Raw genomic sequence first — 19,104 nt, 5'->3', positions numbered from 1 at the left:
TATCAGGGCACTTAATATTCTCTTCTCTTTTCAGTTAAATAGTTAAAACTGTGTTTAGATATTTAAAGACATTCAAAATATAGTCTAATAAAATCAGGTTATAAGAAGTTACATTCTCAAAATATATCTTATCTTTAATTGCACCTCTAATAATTATATTTGGTTTTGTGTACGTAAAAATAGTTAAAGATTTGAAACCAGAAAACGTCAAACTTTTTTCAGCCCAAATTCACAAAATTAAAATACATTAAGTAGGCTCTATTACAAAGGAAATTTCCAAGTCACTCGCAGTGGCAAATACATCATTCGTTCCTGAGTAGGTTTTGTTGTTCTCTTACAGTCTGCGGTAATTTAGTGGCTGAAGATGCCATCTCACTTACTCATCTGTACTGTCACTTAGTTATGCATCCGCTTATTAAATAGAGAGAATGGGAATTGTGTTTAGTGCACAATGTTAATTGCTCTGGGCAGTTAGAAGTTTCTCCTACACAACTAATATATTCAGAGTTTATCATGCCATAAAGCTTTAAAAGATGCAGGTAAGCATGCTAATAATGGGCCAGAGAAGGCTGACCTTGAGCCTCTCACTGTTCTAACTGTAGGGACATAACAGAAGATCCAAATATGCCTTGAAGTAGACAGGAATGAAGGAGTCATTAGAAAAGTACAACATTAATTAAATTGAAAGATATGCATGAGTTGAGGTCAGCAAAAGATAATGTATGTCTTTTCTAAGAAGCCCTTCTCCATAATGAAATAGATGCAATGCTCTTTCTACATTGTTTTAAAGATGAATGGGAAAGCAAAACAAGGAAAGTGGACATTGTTCAGAGATCTAGTGCTGCATGTTATATAACAAAGAAGGAAGGTGATCTTGCAGACTGAGATCGCAAGAATATGGGTGTGATATAGCAGCTATTAGTGTTTATAGTGTTATGAACTCGAATGTGGGAATAGAGGAGTTTTCTTAGGGCTAGTCATGAAGACGGGTCAGAAGAGCAGTGTTCATAGCAGCATTGTTTGCCATAGCCAGAACCTGGAAACAACCTAAATGCCCCTCGACTGAGGAAAGGACAAAGAAAATGTGGTACATTTACACAATGGAGTACTACACAGCAGAAAAAAAATAACGACGTCTTGAATTTTGCAGGCAGATGGATGGAGCTAGAAAACATTATTTTGAGTGCGGTAACTGAGACCCAGATGACAATTATCCCATGTAGCCAATCATAAGTGTTTTGTAAACTTAAAGCAAAGAAAACCAGTCCACAAATCACAATCGCAGAGAATCTAGACAACAATGAGGATCCTAAGAGAGACATATGAGATCTAATCGACATGAGAAGTAGAAAAAGACAAGAACTCCTGAGTAAATTGAGAGCATGGGGACGTTGGGAGAGTGTTGAAGGGGAGAGGAAAAGCAGGGAGGAGAGCAGAGAAAAATGTAGAGCTCAATAAAATCAATTTTTATAAAGGCCTAAACATACTGCCTTTTACAACACAGATTTATTTGTCTCTAGTACATTCTGTGTTTGCCAACATTTTTTTTCCAAATGTTTTGCAATAAGAGATTATAACTATTGGAGTTTGTGCTGCTTCTCATTTCATGTACTCTCAGTGAGAAAGGCTAATGTTTAAAATCCCAGGTTCTACTGCAGAAAACCATTCTTCGAAAAGCCATGTCCTTCGCAGATTTACTGGTAAAACTTGGTTCACATTTCTACTCAAAACTTCACTTACCCTGATTTCAGTAAGGATTCAGCACAGCATAAAATATCATATACCAAATAGTAGTTCTAAAGCAAAGGTTGCTTTTCTTAATCAATTTTCCAGAAGATTGATTTAGATTGTTTTATGTTCTCTGACTGTGGGAAAACAAAACAAGAAAGGACTCACTAGCATGGTCTTTCATCTGTGTGCTTTAGACGAAACTCTATGGTCCTACTACAAAGGACAGAAACATTCTAATAAATCAACAAGATTGTTGACATATAAACAAATGAAAACACTGTTGATACTATCAGTGAGTAGATTTTTTTCTTTCCTTTACATAATTATTTTTGCTTCATGTATTTTAAGATATAATATAATAATGTAATATATATACATCTTCTGTGTCCTCTCTCTAAATCCTTCCATTAACCTTTCCTTAGATAATATGATACATAATTCAACCCTTCCCATCCTTCCCTTCAAATCCCCCTAAATACTTATCCTTGCTCTCTTTCAAATTCATTGCAGCTGCTGTTTAGTAATTCCTGTTACATGCATATATGTATGCATATATAGTTCTAACAAAGCTTGCTCAAGCTACAAAATGTTAATTGTATTTATGTGTTTAGGACTGACACTTTGGTATAATCGGTTGGTGTACTCTTCCCCAAAAGACTATTTCTCCAACTCCCAGTATTTCTTAATTTTCTGCAGTTTTTGGTAAAAGATGGAGACCTTCTCTTAATCATAATCTCTAGCAGCCAACTCCCCACCCTCATACTCCCAGCTCCCTTGTAGCATGATGACCATTTGTCTTTGTTCAGCTCATATTTAGACAGTCATGTTGGTGAGACTTTATGGCTAAATATATATATACACATACTAGGAGATGCAACCCCATAGCAAAATCCCTTGGTTTCTGGCTTTAATAAACTTTATCCAGCTCTGTCTTCCACAATAATCTATGAGCCCTAGGTGCAAGAGTATTCTATGGGAATGGGCCACAGTACTCTGTGTTTTGACAAGGACAACAATAATAGACTTGTTCAATTTGATGATATAAAAGATCATGAGACCTCAATCCTATACAAAGAACTACATGCAACTAAGGAATGTTGAGAATGGGATAAATAGTCTTAGCTGGGGAAAAGAACACCTTTCGGTTATCCAAAATCAAGTAGTCAGCCCTAAAAATGTACATACAAGTGACATCATACAGCCTGAGAAGACATTCTCTGTTTATATATAATATATTTATATTATATAATATAAATTTTATATATTTATATAAAATATAAATATATATTTATGCATTATATGTATATATCAGCAATTAATGAAAGAGGAGGCCAAGAAGTTGTAAGACTTTAAGGAAGGGAATTTGGGAACAATTTGAAGGAAGAAAAGGAAGAGAAGGGAAATTATATAATTATATTATGATCTCAAATAATAGAATAATTTTTAAAAGGTATGTGATCACTTATAATAAACACAACATTAAGTGAGGGAAAACTGTAAAGTATATGCAAAGCGTTAGCTGTTTATTCTTTGCTGGTTTTTATATTCGAATGGAAGTGCTGGGGATTCAACCTAGGGTCTCATGGTTACTAGGCAGATTCTTCACTACTGAGATCCCACTACTAAGTTCTTGGTTGAAGATGGTAGATAAATTAAATAGTATCACTGTTAAATCAATTAGGTTTAGAATGAATTGATATATAAATTGCTAAATATGCCAGTAACTTTCTTACCAAAGCGGGAAAAAAAAAGAAAAGAAAAACACTAAAATTTCTAACTCTAAAGTCCTAAGAATTTTACTTTATTAAGTATGAACCTAAATATGCATTTGTAAAATTGATGAACCATTTAGACTAATGGGGTACTGAGGAAATAATTTTATCCACAGTCAAGTACTATTTAATAGATTCTTACTCATTGGTCAGTGCTCATTTGCAGCTAAGATTAAATTCTCCAGAACCTGAAGCTTTGAACCATTTAATCACATTCCTAGTGGGTGCAGACACCTAAAGGTTGATGAGGTGTGACCTGAGAAAGCCTTACTTAACCTATTAGCTCACTTTTTAATCTCGGTGAAGAGTTATTTTATTACAAACATTCATTTCTACTTCTCACTCATTTTTTCCAGGGAATATTTTATATATTTTTGAGCAAAATATATTGAGTTAAAAACATCATCGAAACAAACAAATAAAAAACAAACAAAGAAAATATATCAGGTAATGATTAAGATTGTGTATTTAAAGGATGTTTTTTAAAAAACTGAATTTCTATCAATCAATATCACAATTACTCTATCATTATGTATTTGAAACTTACTATCTACAAAATTTATATAGTATCTGATTAGTTACCACAGTTTGTTTTCACTCAGAAACTGGTAAAAATGGCAATATTTTAAAAGATCACTTATTTGACATTGCAAGCACTTTCCAGAAAACTATAACCTTGTTAAAAATTTACTTAGCGTGGTGCTTCTAGCTCTTTATGTTCATCAGTGTCGACAGGGAAAATGGAAATTTTATTTTAGCTTCTTTCCCTTGGGGATCCTGTGGAGAGATACTGAAAAGGACTTCATAGTTGAGTTCTTTTTTCATTCTGTTCTTATCATCTATAGGCAGAGTTTAGTTCTCAGTATCAATTCAATAGCCACTCACTGAATGCCTACTGTGCAGATAGCTCTGACTCGGGGTGCTGAGACAGTGAGACAAGCTGCTTGCACACAGGAAACCCATTCACTTGCAGCACATCCCTCTTTGGACTACTGTGGGCTTCTCTTTATTCTTGCACACTTGAAATGCCCTTTGAAAGTAAGCTGTAGATGACATCATAGAATGTGTGGACTTGGAAAAAAAATCAACACTGTGCAGATTGGGTTTGCTAAAAACATTCATTAAAATGGAAATCACATTAGTCAGCTTTATTGTCTAGCAAATGAACTCACAGAGAAATTTACAGGATAAGAAGGAGGAGGCTGATGGCAAATCAACATTCCCAACCAGAGACCCTGGAGGATTGGTGCTTGCTTAGGGCCAGCCTGGTCTACAGAGCGACCCCTCAAAAGACGGGAGGTTGTGGGATGGTGGTGCAGATCATAACATTGTTTAGTTCTGAGCAATTGTACATTTACCAGTGGACATACATTCATGTGTGTCAGTTCTGAAGTACAATACTAGCTTTATTTTTTCCATCTCTCACTGCCATTGTTAGTTTAGCTTAAATACAAAGCAGATAGGCAAATAATGCTGTAGAGAATTAACTTTTCAAGTCCATTGGTAAATAACAAAACTGACAGTAAGTTTCCATTGCTTTTTGTTTTAGAGCTTAGATGTTAAAAGTAGTAAAATTTTGTATAGCAAATGCAATCAAAGCTTTAAAATGCTAAACATATTCAGTAAATGAACTGGCTGAAGCATTGTAGGAATTAAGATATCCAGTTTATGGCCAAGACTCCAAACACAAAATATTTTCAAATTGTCACTGTAAACTTATTTTAAAGCTGTTTAAATATTACCTGTTCCCATTGATTCCCCATGACTATACAAGATGAGAGAAAACCAACCATCATCCTCTTGAACAGGGTTCAATATGAGGATCGTTGCCCCATTGGGATCACCTATTTGCTTCACCATCCACAGTGACAAATTACAGTTAAGAAGCAGTAACAAAATGATTTTATGGTTGTGGTCACCACAGTCCTAGGCACTGCATGAAAATATTGCACACTGGGGAGGTGGCAAGCCTCTGCTCCAGAGTCCTGTTTCCATGCAGGCATTAGTTGTGTGTTCAGCTACACAAAGCCCAGCAGTTCAGGTTTTGGTTCAAGCACAGTATTTATTTATGGAAGTTTATATGTTTATGCATGGAACAGTTTAGTGTTACCATTTTCTTCTAAATATTTTTAAAATTTAGTTTAATTTTAATGTATATTGACCTGGATTTTAGATTTTTCCTACTTCAGATTCTCAGTGTCTTGATTTCTGTACATATATGTTTTGTTTGTTTGTTTGTTTACCAATTTGAAAAAGGGCTGATTGTTATGCTTTTTACTGTATTTTTTTCAAAATTGTTTTCCTTTATTATCTACAGAGAGCATAGTGACACCTGTGTTGGATTTCTCACTGTCACTAAGATGATATTGTTTTCTTTCTTTTAACTTTCTATCTATGTTCTCTTGGGTGTAATTATTGGGAGAAACCTGATGCTCTAACTTTAAGTCTACCACTGTTTTTAAAAAAAGAATTCTGACTATATCTATTAAGGGTTAATTTGTGTTATTTGAATTTTGTATGATTTTGTTTTGATTTATTTTAAATTCTGTTTTAAAATTGTAATTTATTGTGTAGGTTAGTATTAAAAATCATGGGTTTTTTCACATCACTGATGATATTAACAACCACAAACATCAGCTCTTATCTTAAAGGAGATCAGAGAGTGTTTATTCAACCTGAAGGCCAGAAATACAAAGCAGCCAGCCACTGGCTCTTACCTCTACTTCAATTCAAAAATGGCTACTTTGCCTCCAGGAGTCCTCAGAATGAGACTGAGCTGAAACCTGTCTTCTCCCATCGTATATTCCTCTCTAGTGCTGGGATTAAAGGTGTACACCACTATTGCCCAGTTTCTATAATAAACTAGTGTGGCTACTGGGATTAAAGGTGTGTGCCACCACTGTATGGTTTATAAGACTGATCAGTGCAGCTCTTTTAATCTCTGATTCAGGCGAGCTTTATTTTAAAAATGGAGTTTAATTTTAATGATTTTTGACCTGGGTTTAATGCTTCACATGGTGGCTGTTTCAAAATCTTTGTCAGAAATCCCAATATCTGATCCTTCTCAGTGTTGCTTCCTTGATTACACTCCTCAAAAAATGTATTACTTTCTCATTATTTGTTGTAGTCAGTGTCTTCTTCCTTGCCTCTCTGTTGTCATAAAAATACGTGACAAAAGAAATTTGAAGAAGAATGTATTTATTTTGACTAACAACCCCGGGGATATAGAAATCAGGGAAGAAGAGTAAAGAATGACGCTATGACAAAAAGGCAGCTGGCACATTGCATCATAGTCAGAAATCATAGACATGCTCGCTGACTTTTCCCCTTTTATTCAGTAGAGGCCATCAGCCTAAGGGGCAGTGCCACACACGGTAAACCTGGGTCATTCTACCTCAATTAACCTAAAATAATCCCTCACAGTAATATGCTGAGATATATCTCCTAGGGGATTCTAAATCCTGTGAAGAGTATAAATCCTATAGATAACCATAGCCAAAAGTGACTACCTCATGCACTTTGCCCTGGAATCTTCGTCTGCTAAAAGCTAAAGCTGGGTGCTATTGGTGCAGATGATTATTTCTAGGTGCATTCAGCATGATTCTAGGATAGCAAGCAGGTTCTGCTTTGCAGCTATCTATCATGTATGTGTGCTTCTCGGAAGAGTTCTGTGAGACTTTGTTGTGCTGTCTGGCCCAATTGACTTGTGTTGGGTACACACAAGTCAACGCTAATTTCCCCCTTAGACCTGTCACTTTAGAAAGCAGTTACTCCCCTGGAGAGACTTCCTGGTAGTGGAGGTGATGCAAAGGATCCCAGCATTGGACTGACGATGTTCCGTTGTCTCTAATGGGGACAAGGTACAAGGCACAGGGAAGCTGGAGATGCTCTCTGAAGCTGGTTGTCAGTGAGAAAACTCTTAACTGTCTCTCACCTGCTTTGAGACTGCATTGCTATTCTTAATGATGTACACAATAAACTTTCATTTCCCCCAGCCAGCTGAGTGAAAAGGTACAAAACTCTGTAAGATTCTGACAGATACTCTAGAAATAGTTGTAATAGAAAAGTGATTTTAACCTAAAAATATACTATCATAGTACACAACCCAATCAGTGCAAATGTATGCAACAGGTAAGTAAGCCACTGGCAATTTTCAGGTAATTGTCAGTTCTGGTGTAAATATTGTTCAGTTAGCGTATCTATGACAGGGACTATTTTCTAATACACAAAAATTGTTTGTTAGTATTTTGGAATAATATTAACAATTCCAGTTCCCCAAATGTTTCGCTCATTCATTTTCTTTTTTTCTTTTTTTAGCATTCATTCTTTTAAAAATAATGTGAAAGAAATCATTTTTATCACCATCAGCCTCTTTCGCACTTGGGATTTTATTAAATAATTTGATGATTAAAGGGCTCTTAATTGTTGTCTTTTAAACTATATATAATTTTATAGTATATACAATAATATAATATAAACATATATGTACACATATACTTAAAATATCCTTTAACGTGTTTCAAGATGTAAAAGTTCAATGAATGGTTAAATAAAATAATCATTATATTGTGGTCAAAATATAATATATCTATAAATATGGTTACTTATATGTTATTGATGTTTTCAATATTTTTTTCAGCTTTAAGGGACAATAGGATCGAGCTGGTTCGCGCTTCCTGGCATGAATTGAGCATCAGTGTCAGTGACGTGTCTCTGTCTGATGAAGGGCAGTACACCTGCTCCTTATTTACAATGCCTGTCAAAACTTCCAAGGCCTATCTCACTGTCCTGGGTAAGTTCTAGAGTCTAACGCTGTGTAATCACACTCCCAGAACGATGTGCACTGATACAACACAGTTCAATCAGAAAATATTTATTGAACATCAAATCAATAGGCATAATTTAATATATTGCCGCCTCACAGAAAAAAGACATTGAAGAATCACTTAGTTGCTTTAATTTTAGACATGGACAAAGGGAGAGCCAAAGGTTACTGTGGATGTCAGAAAGCATAAAGCCACTTTGTTCCTTAGAAAGTAACTTTTTTTTGTTGTTTTTTATTTGTTTCTTTCATTTGTTTTTTCTTTTGATTTTAGTCCAGTTAATTTTATAACAAAATTGTGCATGTGCTGTGTGATTTGGAGCCATTTAAAAAGTGATAAACTCCTGAGCACAATGACTCTAACTTGTGCGTTCTTCCTCTTATTGTCTGAGTCACCTGGTGGAGACCTCCCCTAATAACCCCGGGCTTTCAAAAACGACCTCTTTTTGTACTGTAGTACATTTAAATGGTCCTGACATTTCCATGTGTCTCTATTTGAAAAAAGAAAAAAATGTGTATTTTCTAGATTCGTAAATGAAGTACGTAATGTCACTTGTGCATGCAGCTTGTAGCTTCCTTGGGCTTTTATTCTCTAAGTATCAGGCCATTTTCCCAAAGGTTAAAGTGACATGAAAAAGCAATGCATTCATAGAGATTCGGAGGAAATAAGGCTGCAGCTTAGAGCTCATCGACTCCACAGTGCCCCAGTCAGCTGAAATTGCTGCAGTTCATTGAAACGCACCTGTGTACTGAACAAGTTTGAGAAATTTAAAGATTGATTTTTTTCCCTTTTGCCCCTAGCTTGCCTTCCTTTTTAGATAAAGACACAGTGTTGCATTTAAAATAGCCAATGCATAACATCCTTTTGGAGAGGAATATTAAAGTTAATCCAGCTAGCAAATTGGTTCTGTGCTTGGGATGTGAAATATGTTTCATTGCAAGTCCCACTGGAACTATTTCATAAAAATCTTCACAAGTTTGCCGTTAAGGACAAGATACATCCACTAAAGTGGAGTGTTCCCAGATAACAATTGCCTAAGGTTAATGCATTGTTCTGTAGAGCCAACTCAAGACTCAAAGAATAATTGACTGTAGAGCACAGTTTATTAAATGGTGGTATGACATTGATTTTTTTAAAGGGTATAAAGGTGAGTATACACAGGCCACCTAGCTAGTTAAGAGAAGTAAGCTTATTTTTCTTTTTCCTTTGTTGTTTAACCGTGTATTTCTCGGAGCGGGATTTTCTCATATTCTTACATTTTAATCTTCTCATGATTAAATTAAAGTGCTACAATGAGAACAACTTCACTGAGCTTTTATTATAGAATCCTGCTGCATGATATTTTAATCGACCTCACAGTAAATAACTGAATAATAGAGCATAGAAAATGTGTGATACTCAGACTGGAGAAATGGTTTGGCAAGTAAGAACACTTCTTGCAGAAGCCTGGTCACATGACTTTGGATAATAGACCCTTGTAAAGGCAGTTAACATAGCATGGGCCTGAATACCCAGCATTCCTGCAACTAAATAGGAATCAAAGATGAAAAATTCTTAGGAAGTATTTGGACCAACCAGCATGGAGCAGCCATCACAGTGTTTAACAGCAGGAAAGACCCTGCCTCATACAAGCACATGGGTTTTCCTATGACTTCCACATGCCAGCATGGTATCTGTGCGGCCTCCCACGTGCACATATTCATTCCCAAACACAGAAAAACAAAATTTATTTTAAATATATGGCATTCATTCCTTTTTTCAAATCACCCAAGACACTCTACAGACTTCTGTAATCGCAAATCACAAGGTATTTGAATGGTTGTATCTTAAAGCTTACAAAAACTGTTTTGGATGTGAAATTTTTCAATCTGTGTTTAAATTCTACTTTGACATATACACATTTTAAAGTTATTTATTGATATTTATGGATAAAGTTATTTATGGATATGCACTATATCGGAAGAAGTTTATTTTATCATCCAGGAGTTTAGGTGATTCCTAGAGATTGACACTCACTTTCCTTATTCGCTTAAATTTTAGGTGTTCCGGAGAAGCCGCAGATTAGTGGATTTTCATCACCAGTCATGGAGGGAGACCTGATGCAGCTAACTTGTAAGACATCTGGCAGTAAACCTGCAGCTGATATAAGATGGTTCAAAAATGACAAGGAAATCAAAGGTAAATCATGAGGAAAGTCCTCAAGTCGACAAAAATATACAGGTGTTAGAAGGCTGTATGAAAACAGAATTCTCTATATATTTCAGGCCACACTATTTCCTAACAATTAAACATAATTCAAATGAGTTTTACCAAATTCTTGTTAGATAATTTCATAAAGTGTATGAATATCATGACTATGGGGCATCAAGATGGCTCAGTGAGTATGAAGGTCTGATACCAAGTCTGCAGACTGGAGTTCTGTCCCAGGGAGCCATATGATGGGATGAGAACACACTCCTGCAGGCTGGCCCTCTGAACGACATATGCACACATGATGCCCCACCCTGAAAAACACACAAAATAAAGAAATAATAATCTTTAATATAATCATAGGGTACTTTGTTTTCTGCATATAAAAATCACAAGGCTAGAACTACTATAATCTTCATAGAAGACACGGCTAGAATATAAGTTAGTGTAAGGGAAAAACGTGTAGATTTATATTTTAAAACAGAGAGTAGAAAACAGACCATTATTTCAGGTCCATAGACATAATATGTATTAGTCAGGGAGATGGCATGAGTTATTTCTTCATCTTTTAGATCTGGAACTATAAAGTTTTGAAGGTCAAAACTAAACGTCAATAAATTTGATTTCTAGCTATTCTCATAAATGTAAAAGAATTGGTTTGTCTCAGTAAAAAGTTCATAATAATGTAGAAGTTTTGTACAGATTTCAGGCTTTCTTTGACACAAACAAAAATATGTCATCTGAAGTTTTCAAAGAAGATTAAATAGAAAATTGCTAATATATGATAGAATTAAGTAGTTCATTCTAGTAAGACCACTGTGTCTCTAATACCACATGTTGGAAGGAGGGGGAGCCGCTTATTGGTTCCCGGCCATTTAGCCCTGAAATAATCACACAGAAACCATATTAATTAAATCACTGCTGGGCCCATTAGCTCTAGCTTCTTATTGGCTATTAACCAGTATATTGCCATGTGGCTGTGGCTTACAGGCTTAAGTTCCCAGCATCTATCTCAGGCAGCTTCATGGCTTCACTCTGACTCTGCCCTCTTTCTCCTAGCATACCCAGAGGCTCAAAGCAGTTCTTTATTCATTAACCAATAAAAGCAACACAAAGACTGAAGGACCTCCCACACCAACCACATGAAGATGTTAGGCATGATAACACATATACATTAATAAAGATACTATAATTGTTAGTTATTGTGATTTTGCAAACAAGTTGCCTATGACATGGTAAAATTATAATTCTTGGTCTAATCTTCTATAAGACATGCTATGCCAAGTATTCTAGTTATTGTTACATTCAATTCTTATATCCAATTATTTGATTCTTAGTAGTGAAAATAAAATCACAGCAAGTGAGTTTGCTTATCATACCGAGATTGTAACTATAAAATTATTGTCATGTTTTCTACCTTACTTCTTATATACCTGCCCTCATAATAGTATCTTATCAAAAATTTTAACCTTAATCACCACCTTTGTCTAAGACTAGATATATCTTTTTCAATGTTTTAAGAGAAATATAAGACACAAAACTGAAATTGGACATTTTACCATTCTAATAAAGCATATTGCTATATACCCTGAATCTTGTTTTTCAAGAGGTTCAATATCATCCATCCTAATATTAACTCTAGGATACATTTGCTAGAATTTTCTGAGTCTCCTCAGATATTTACTAAGCTAACCCCTCATTCTGCCTTCCTATTTACCTGACTGACTGTCAGTCAGTTCTTTGTTAAGTATTACTAATAGAACTTCCAATACTCTAGGATATGTATAAAATTCCTTCTGCAGTTTACAGGAATATTCTGGGCAAAAATTCTTAAGCATCACATATCTTTTCCTTTGAAAGACTCGGTTTAGGTTTGCAAGAACTTCTTAAAAGCATTGTCAATGTTCTTTAAAAGACTTTATTTTGTATCTCTACGTATGTGCATATTCATGTCCTTGTCAATGTCCATGTGCAAGTGCATGTTGTGTATGTGCATTTATATGAATATATGTGTTTGTGTTAAGTGTAGGACGCACATATTAGGATGACTGACGAGATCAGAAGAGCAAGTCAGAGTTTTGGATAGTTGTGACTGCCCAGTGTGTATGATGGGATGTAACTGGAGGTTTCTCTCTTGCCCAATGTTTTCTGAATAACCACTCTGAGGCTTAATATTAACTGTAATTATTTAGCTGATTTCTCAGGGTTCTTACTGGCTAGCCTTACACATAAATTAACCCAGTTTTAATAACCTAAAATTGCCATGTGCCCAGTGGCTCACCAGTAATGCTCTGGCATTATACTCCTCTGGCAGCTGTTGGTGTCTCTCCAACTCCACCTTCTTTTTTCTGCAACTCTGTTTGGATTCCACACAAGGCTATATTCTGTCCTACCATAGGTCACACTAGCTTATTTATTAACCAATGATAATAAAACCTATTTACAGCATACAGAGGGACATCCCACATCAACAGAAATTCAAGTTATATCCTCTGATAGAGAAGAAAGTGCTCTTAAAATATAAGTTATCTCTCTAGTCCAGTGAATTGTGTTATAGCTCACATGCCTTGCTTAATTATGACAAACTTAACTAGTTTGTTGAATACATGTTCTGAGCATTTTCTAAGGGCTATTCTTTCCTATCTCCCCAGGGTAGTTAAAGAGGGTAACAGATGAGATAGTTCATTAATGATGATTGACTCTACGTAACATTGTAACCTCCTGGAAAACCAGTAGTATACAATATTTTATGGATGAAATTAATTTTTAACAAAGCTTCCCTCTTTTTTTGAATATCAAAAAACCTGAAGATTTAAGGAGGGAGGTGGTGTTGCCATGTTTATCTCTAAAATTGAGAAAAATTGATGATATAAAACACTAAATATTAATGACATCAAAATCAAGATCTGAACAGACACTGTGACAAAAACATATACAGAATCAGCCTATGATACTCTTCTGCATTCTGAAGTTATGACGACTGCATCCCTAATGTTCTCCAATGCAATAACAGTTTATAGAGCTGTTATCAACTCCATATTTTAACTCAGCTACGTATCATGGCTGTTTATAACTCTTCTGGATGTTTAGGTTGTTTGTCTTCCCAACAAGATGGTGAACTTCCTGAGTGGTGTGAACTTCACCCTGATAGGTAAACATGTCAATAACATAAGTACAGTAGACTGCACGGAGAGAACATTCATTTTGCTTGCTGTCTTCTGAATTTGCTAAGTGCTTTTTTACAGAATGGTTATTTTAGCTAGCCCTCCACACCAGAAAGAGCTGTATATCATCATCTTGACTACCACTTTTATGTATGTATTTATATATATGAACATATATATGTGTGTATGTATATATTATGTACTTATGAGTTCCATTACTTCCTGGCTGAATTTAGCACAGTATCCCTTGCAACTTTGAGCACACATAGGAGAAAGTGAGGCTACTAGAGAGAAGTTCAACTCAGTTCAGTAAATGTTCTCATGTATCAGGGCACAGAAGAGAAGCTGCACATGAATAATCCGAGACACCTGACCTGGAGATACTTAATGTGACTACAGTTACTAAAATAATTACTATTTGAATAACTTTCTATGAAGAGCAATGTCTATAAACATATGTATCTTTTTTTAGGATAGCCTAACCTATGAATTTTATTTCCGTGTTCTTGGGTAAAATTTCCCAGAAAGTACTACTTAAACACATCTACATATGTAAGGAACAGGGGTTTCATGTTCTTAAATTTTAGCAAATTTCATAATTGCATGCATAGCATGTTGTATCTCAGATTACAGTACTCTAGATCCAGATATTCCGGTTAAATAGTGGGTAGAACCTGAGAATGTGTATTTCTATACTATGCCTCATGTTTGAAAGACTCTTGTTCTCCTCTTTGGAGACCACTTTCAGACAGAGAACAGAATCAATAGAAATCATCTCTGTGAAAACCCTCCATTTTATCACTTTTTTCTTCTCCTCCTTTAAACCAGTGTAATAATGTCTACCTGACACTGGCGAAGCCAGTACCATACACGGCTGAATGCGTAGAAATTGTTGCCATGTACAAAGTCCATTTTAGATATTTTATCATTTTTGTTATTATTTCTATCTCTGAAAACGATTGTTGAAGTGTATCTTTAAATTAAAATTATGAATAACAGCGGTCTATGAATACATTCACAAAATGAGTAAGGCTTGTATAAAAAGGGGGTCTCTCAGGCACAAATACATGAACTGACTGAAGTCTGTGCCAAAGAAGGAGAGACCAAACCTACTCTTTGTAAAAGTCAAACCCCTCAAGTGTTCATTCACAAGCAAACATTTTGTAAAAAATACTTATTGAATAACGAGATCTTTATAAATCCATCATTTGGGCTGGTGGCTAGGAGTAAGTTACAGGACATTCTATAGAAAGAGATTCCATTTATCTCTTTAATTAAGGCAAGTGGTTGGAATAATGATGTAGTTTTCTATATGGTGTGGTCAGGAGACAGGCAAGGAATGGGAGTTCAGATATGCTGTGAAAACCCTTCTACTCCTGATTAAGAGGCTAGGTATATATTATCTGAGCAGGAGTGAGACTTACTTTTGCTAAAAAGCTTTCAAGGATAGAATGAAACCATCACAATTCCATCTAACTCTGGGTTCCCTGCCCCTGGGTGCATTGACTGAGACATCCCTTTGGTGCCTCTGGGCAGCTCTGCATCCACACCACAGGTGTTTCACTGCAGCCTTTAATCTTCTGGGAAGTACGGGAGTCTGGGCCTCTGCCATTTACTGTGAAAAAAGTGTGCATTGCCTTCCTAAATTGTTCAGCGCCCAGAGAGCTGGCAGCTGCATTAAAGTTTTCATTCTATTTATATACTTGGTAATCCGCAGCTTGAGCATTTCTTATTACCAAATCTTGAGATTTCCTTTTCTGGATAACAAGCTTTTACTTTAATGTATTAAGCAAAATTTGTGATCACCCTCAAGGACCCCTATCCTCATGTAACCCCATTTCCTTAAGTGTAGGAGGAAATCCTGAATATGAAGGGAGCTGGCTGCTTTGATTATTTTACCTTATATGGTAAAAGGGGTCTTGCATCATAGATTCCTTCTGCACTCGTGAAAGGCAAATTATCAAAATGAATCTGACATATTAAGTTAAGGTTTTTAAGAGAAAAAGAGTAGGGAAGATATTCCTCTGTCAGTCTTGGAGAAAAGCAATAGGTGTTTAAACACATTGTTGGAGTCATATTCTCGAGAAATATTAGTAAACTTTACAGCATAGGCTGTCCTTTCAGCAATAAGAAAACTGAAACCTCAGACACACAGAAGAGGCAAAACGAACTGCTGACCACCAGTGAACTTGACGAAGTCAACAAGATTTGCATAGGCTTCAATGAAGACCTCAATTTAGTGATGGGAAGACCCAAGTGAGCTTTAAAACTCCCAGGAGAGCAAAGGTGCTTAGCTTTTATTCATTAAACAAGTGTAATTTACTGTGCTGCAGTAGAAGAAACAGCTACAAGGGAGGGATAAGTTTGCCTGTTTACTCATCTGAAAGGGAGGTGTTCTGAGATTTCGAATAGATGTTGGGGTTTTTGAGAGGAATATAAATGCTCAGAAAGTCAGACGTATTACAAGCATAAACTAACAATGTTCTAATTAGATAATAATGGAGTAATTTTTCATAGGGCTACTTTCCAAAGACAAGACATATTTCAAAGAATCTTAAGTGGGATATTTGATTATCAAAGGCCATAAACTCCAGGTTCCTAAATGTCTTGGACCTTAAACTTTTCCCCTTAAAACCAGAACAGAATTATAAAATTTAGTAATTAGTCAAATTTCATTTTAAATCTGAAGTTGAATTAGTTGGATTGCACATCGAGCAAAGCTTGACTTTGTGCCATATTCTTCAACTCTGTCAGACCTAATCACACCCATTTACAGTACAAGTGTCGCTGCCCCATTTCCCTACATCCATTGCAGTTTTTGTCCCAAGAATCTTGAGGTGATTTTCAACTACTGTGTTTCCATTAACCAATTTTTTGGGGTATATTTTAATGTACATCAAAGATAGTGCTGCAGTCAATTTTTAATTGGCCAAGGACAGCCTAATTTTACTTTACATGCCTTCACATATTACTTGTCATTAGTCAAAAAAGTAGCAGTGACCCCCTTTTCTGTTTCCCTAAAGGTGTTAGGCCATTTTGATTAACATAAAGCCAGGTGTTAGTTTTTTTGAAAACTCCCAAAGATTACTTGACTCAGAACAGTTATACTAAACCAAATTCTTGCTATTATTCTACCGTCAGTAATTTTTTATTATTATTTTAAAATACATTTAATAAATCCTGAAGCTTATACTAAATAAACAAAATGCCTTAACAGGTGTTTAACAAAGTGAAGGACATGTCAGTAAATTCTTCAGTTAAGAAAATGACCCTGCTCTTCTATGAATCTTTTAAGTTGGTTCTTAAAGAACTATTATCTAAAATTAAATCTAAGTGCACTCAATATTTTAACGTTTCTGGGAACTTTGCTTTAACCTACATCTTAGCAATATTCTTTGGTCATATAATTACTTTCCTCTTTTTTTTCTTCATTTTTCATTCAAACTTATACAGAGGATCAACTCTGAGAAATGATGGATTATGCATTCATAGTCTCATTTTGATTTCACAAACTGGTTTTCTTATAATGATTCATTTAACCTAAATGCTTTTATTTGAACAAAAGATTTTAGTTGTTAGCCAGAGATTATGACTTTATATTTAAAACAGAAGAAAAATAATAAAAAACTTCTCTGTGTCACTTGTATTAACTATATAAAGAATAATTTAAAGTATTATCATTTCATCTTTCACACTACATCATAATTTGGTAATTTTATGTTTTTTGACGTGTCTACATTCATGATTTTTTGGAAGATAATCAGTTATTTTCAAAAGTGGTTGTTCTAATTTCTAGCGTCCATATTTTGTTATTATCCTTCTTTCTTATTTTCCTGAGTTTGGAAGTTATCACAACATTTGCATATATAACTTAAGTTTAAATTTTCTTTCAATACTGAATTAGTTGTGTGGTTTTGTTGTAGTTTTGCTGTTTGTCTATTTGTTTTCCATCCTGGCCTCTGCTCCTATTTCCTTCCCTCATCTCCCCTGCTGCTACCCCTCAATACCCTCCTCTTCTGTCTCCATCCAGCAAAGTGCAGGTCTCCCATGAGTATCAATAAAACATGCCATAGCAAGCTGCACTAAGACTAAGCATCCCTGCATCTATTAAGTCCGGGCAAGGTGACCCAGTAGTTGTGTGTGTTTTAATGCCTTTATCATTCCTGTAGACTGTATTATTCAGGTTCAGCTCCAACTGTTTGATTTTCTTTTCCTTAAAGTTGCATATGCTTCTTCCCTGGACTAAATCACGTTTTGTGACTTATTTTTTTCACTATATTTTGATACTGTTAGTTTTTGTTTTACCTGGATTTCTTTTTTACTAGTGAATCTTATAAATACTCTTACTTTGTTATTTAAAATACACTTTATTACTTGAAGAAAGATATCCTAAGCTTTCTTCTAGCTATTAGCTTAGAAAAAGTACTTTATTGTGACCATTCAAACTTCCTAAGTTAGTCAGGTAAAGTCTTTTTCTAGGCTTTACTTTCTTTTTTCCTCATTACTGATAAACACTTTTGCCAAGGACCAAGTAGTAAAATGTCATTTTTGCATTCTCATTGGTCGAACAGCTCACTAGCAGCCCTTGACTAAGCACAGGTGCTATTCTTCTCATCTTGCAGATAGCCTTTGCTCTGCCTTAGACTCTTCTTCAGATGCAATGATTAGTACCTTCTTTGTTGTTAATGGGAGGTCTGAAAGAGATGTGGTACTCTCTGCACAGCTCTCTTCTTTGTTCCTGGACCTGCAAAAATGATTTTCACTCCCAGAAGCTTTAAATGTTTAAGTGGAGCCCAGCTGGCTCAATATAGACCCTTTCCATGCAAGATAGTCTACCAAGCTTTCACCTCACAAACATGATAGTTCTTATCTTATAGGTATCCAATGTGTTAAATACTGTTTCCATGAGAGAGGAAAATCCAGACCTTTGACCTCAGCTAGGATAGAAGCAGATGTTGTCATCCTTTTTGGAGAAATGCAGACTAATAGTACTTTTCATAAAACACTGTCTTTCTATTTGTCTGTTTTCTTCCAAGGTTTATAATAAAGAGAAGGAAAATGAATGAGAATGAAATAAAACTGTGTCCACTTTGATTGACTACTTCTACTTACTCTGATAATATTACTATTTTTATTAAAATTGAATAATTTTGAAAATTAAACATTCTGTTAGTAACAAATTTTAGTGTTGTTAGAAGTTCTTATCTATTATGAGGATTTAAAGTACTTGTAAAACTTTGATGAAGACATAAAAACCATAATTTTTTTATAAATTATTTTTTGAGATAGCAGTTACATCACTTTCTCCTTCTCTTTCCTTCCTTCAAACACTCCCTTATACCTCTGCTTTTTTAATTGTCATTACATGATTGTATACATACATGTATATATACATGCATACACACACACACACACACACACACA

General features: G+C 35.2%; 1 protein-coding gene across 4 annotated transcripts in view; it reads left to right on the top strand.

The window, feature by feature from the left end:
• Window positions 1–19,104, top strand: part of Cadm2 (cell adhesion molecule 2) — a 915,204-nt gene that overhangs the window by 778,789 nt on the left and 117,311 nt on the right. For all 4 annotated transcript variants that reach the window (XM_075952795.1, XM_075952879.1, XM_075952715.1 and 1 more), the window contains 2 exons: window positions 8,143–8,295; window positions 10,367–10,504. In XM_075952795.1, coding sequence (XP_075808910.1) covers window positions 8,143–8,295; window positions 10,367–10,504 — 291 coding nt within the window. The remainder of the gene's footprint in view (window positions 1–8,142; window positions 8,296–10,366; window positions 10,505–19,104) is intronic.

The sequence above is a fragment of the Microtus pennsylvanicus genome, chromosome 1 (genome assembly GCF_037038515.1).
Source record: "Microtus pennsylvanicus isolate mMicPen1 chromosome 1, mMicPen1.hap1, whole genome shotgun sequence".
Classification (NCBI taxonomy): Eukaryota; Metazoa; Chordata; class Mammalia; order Rodentia; family Cricetidae; genus Microtus; species Microtus pennsylvanicus.
Note: the sequence above shows the minus strand (reverse complement) of the source record. Positions and strands in the feature narration are given on the sequence as shown.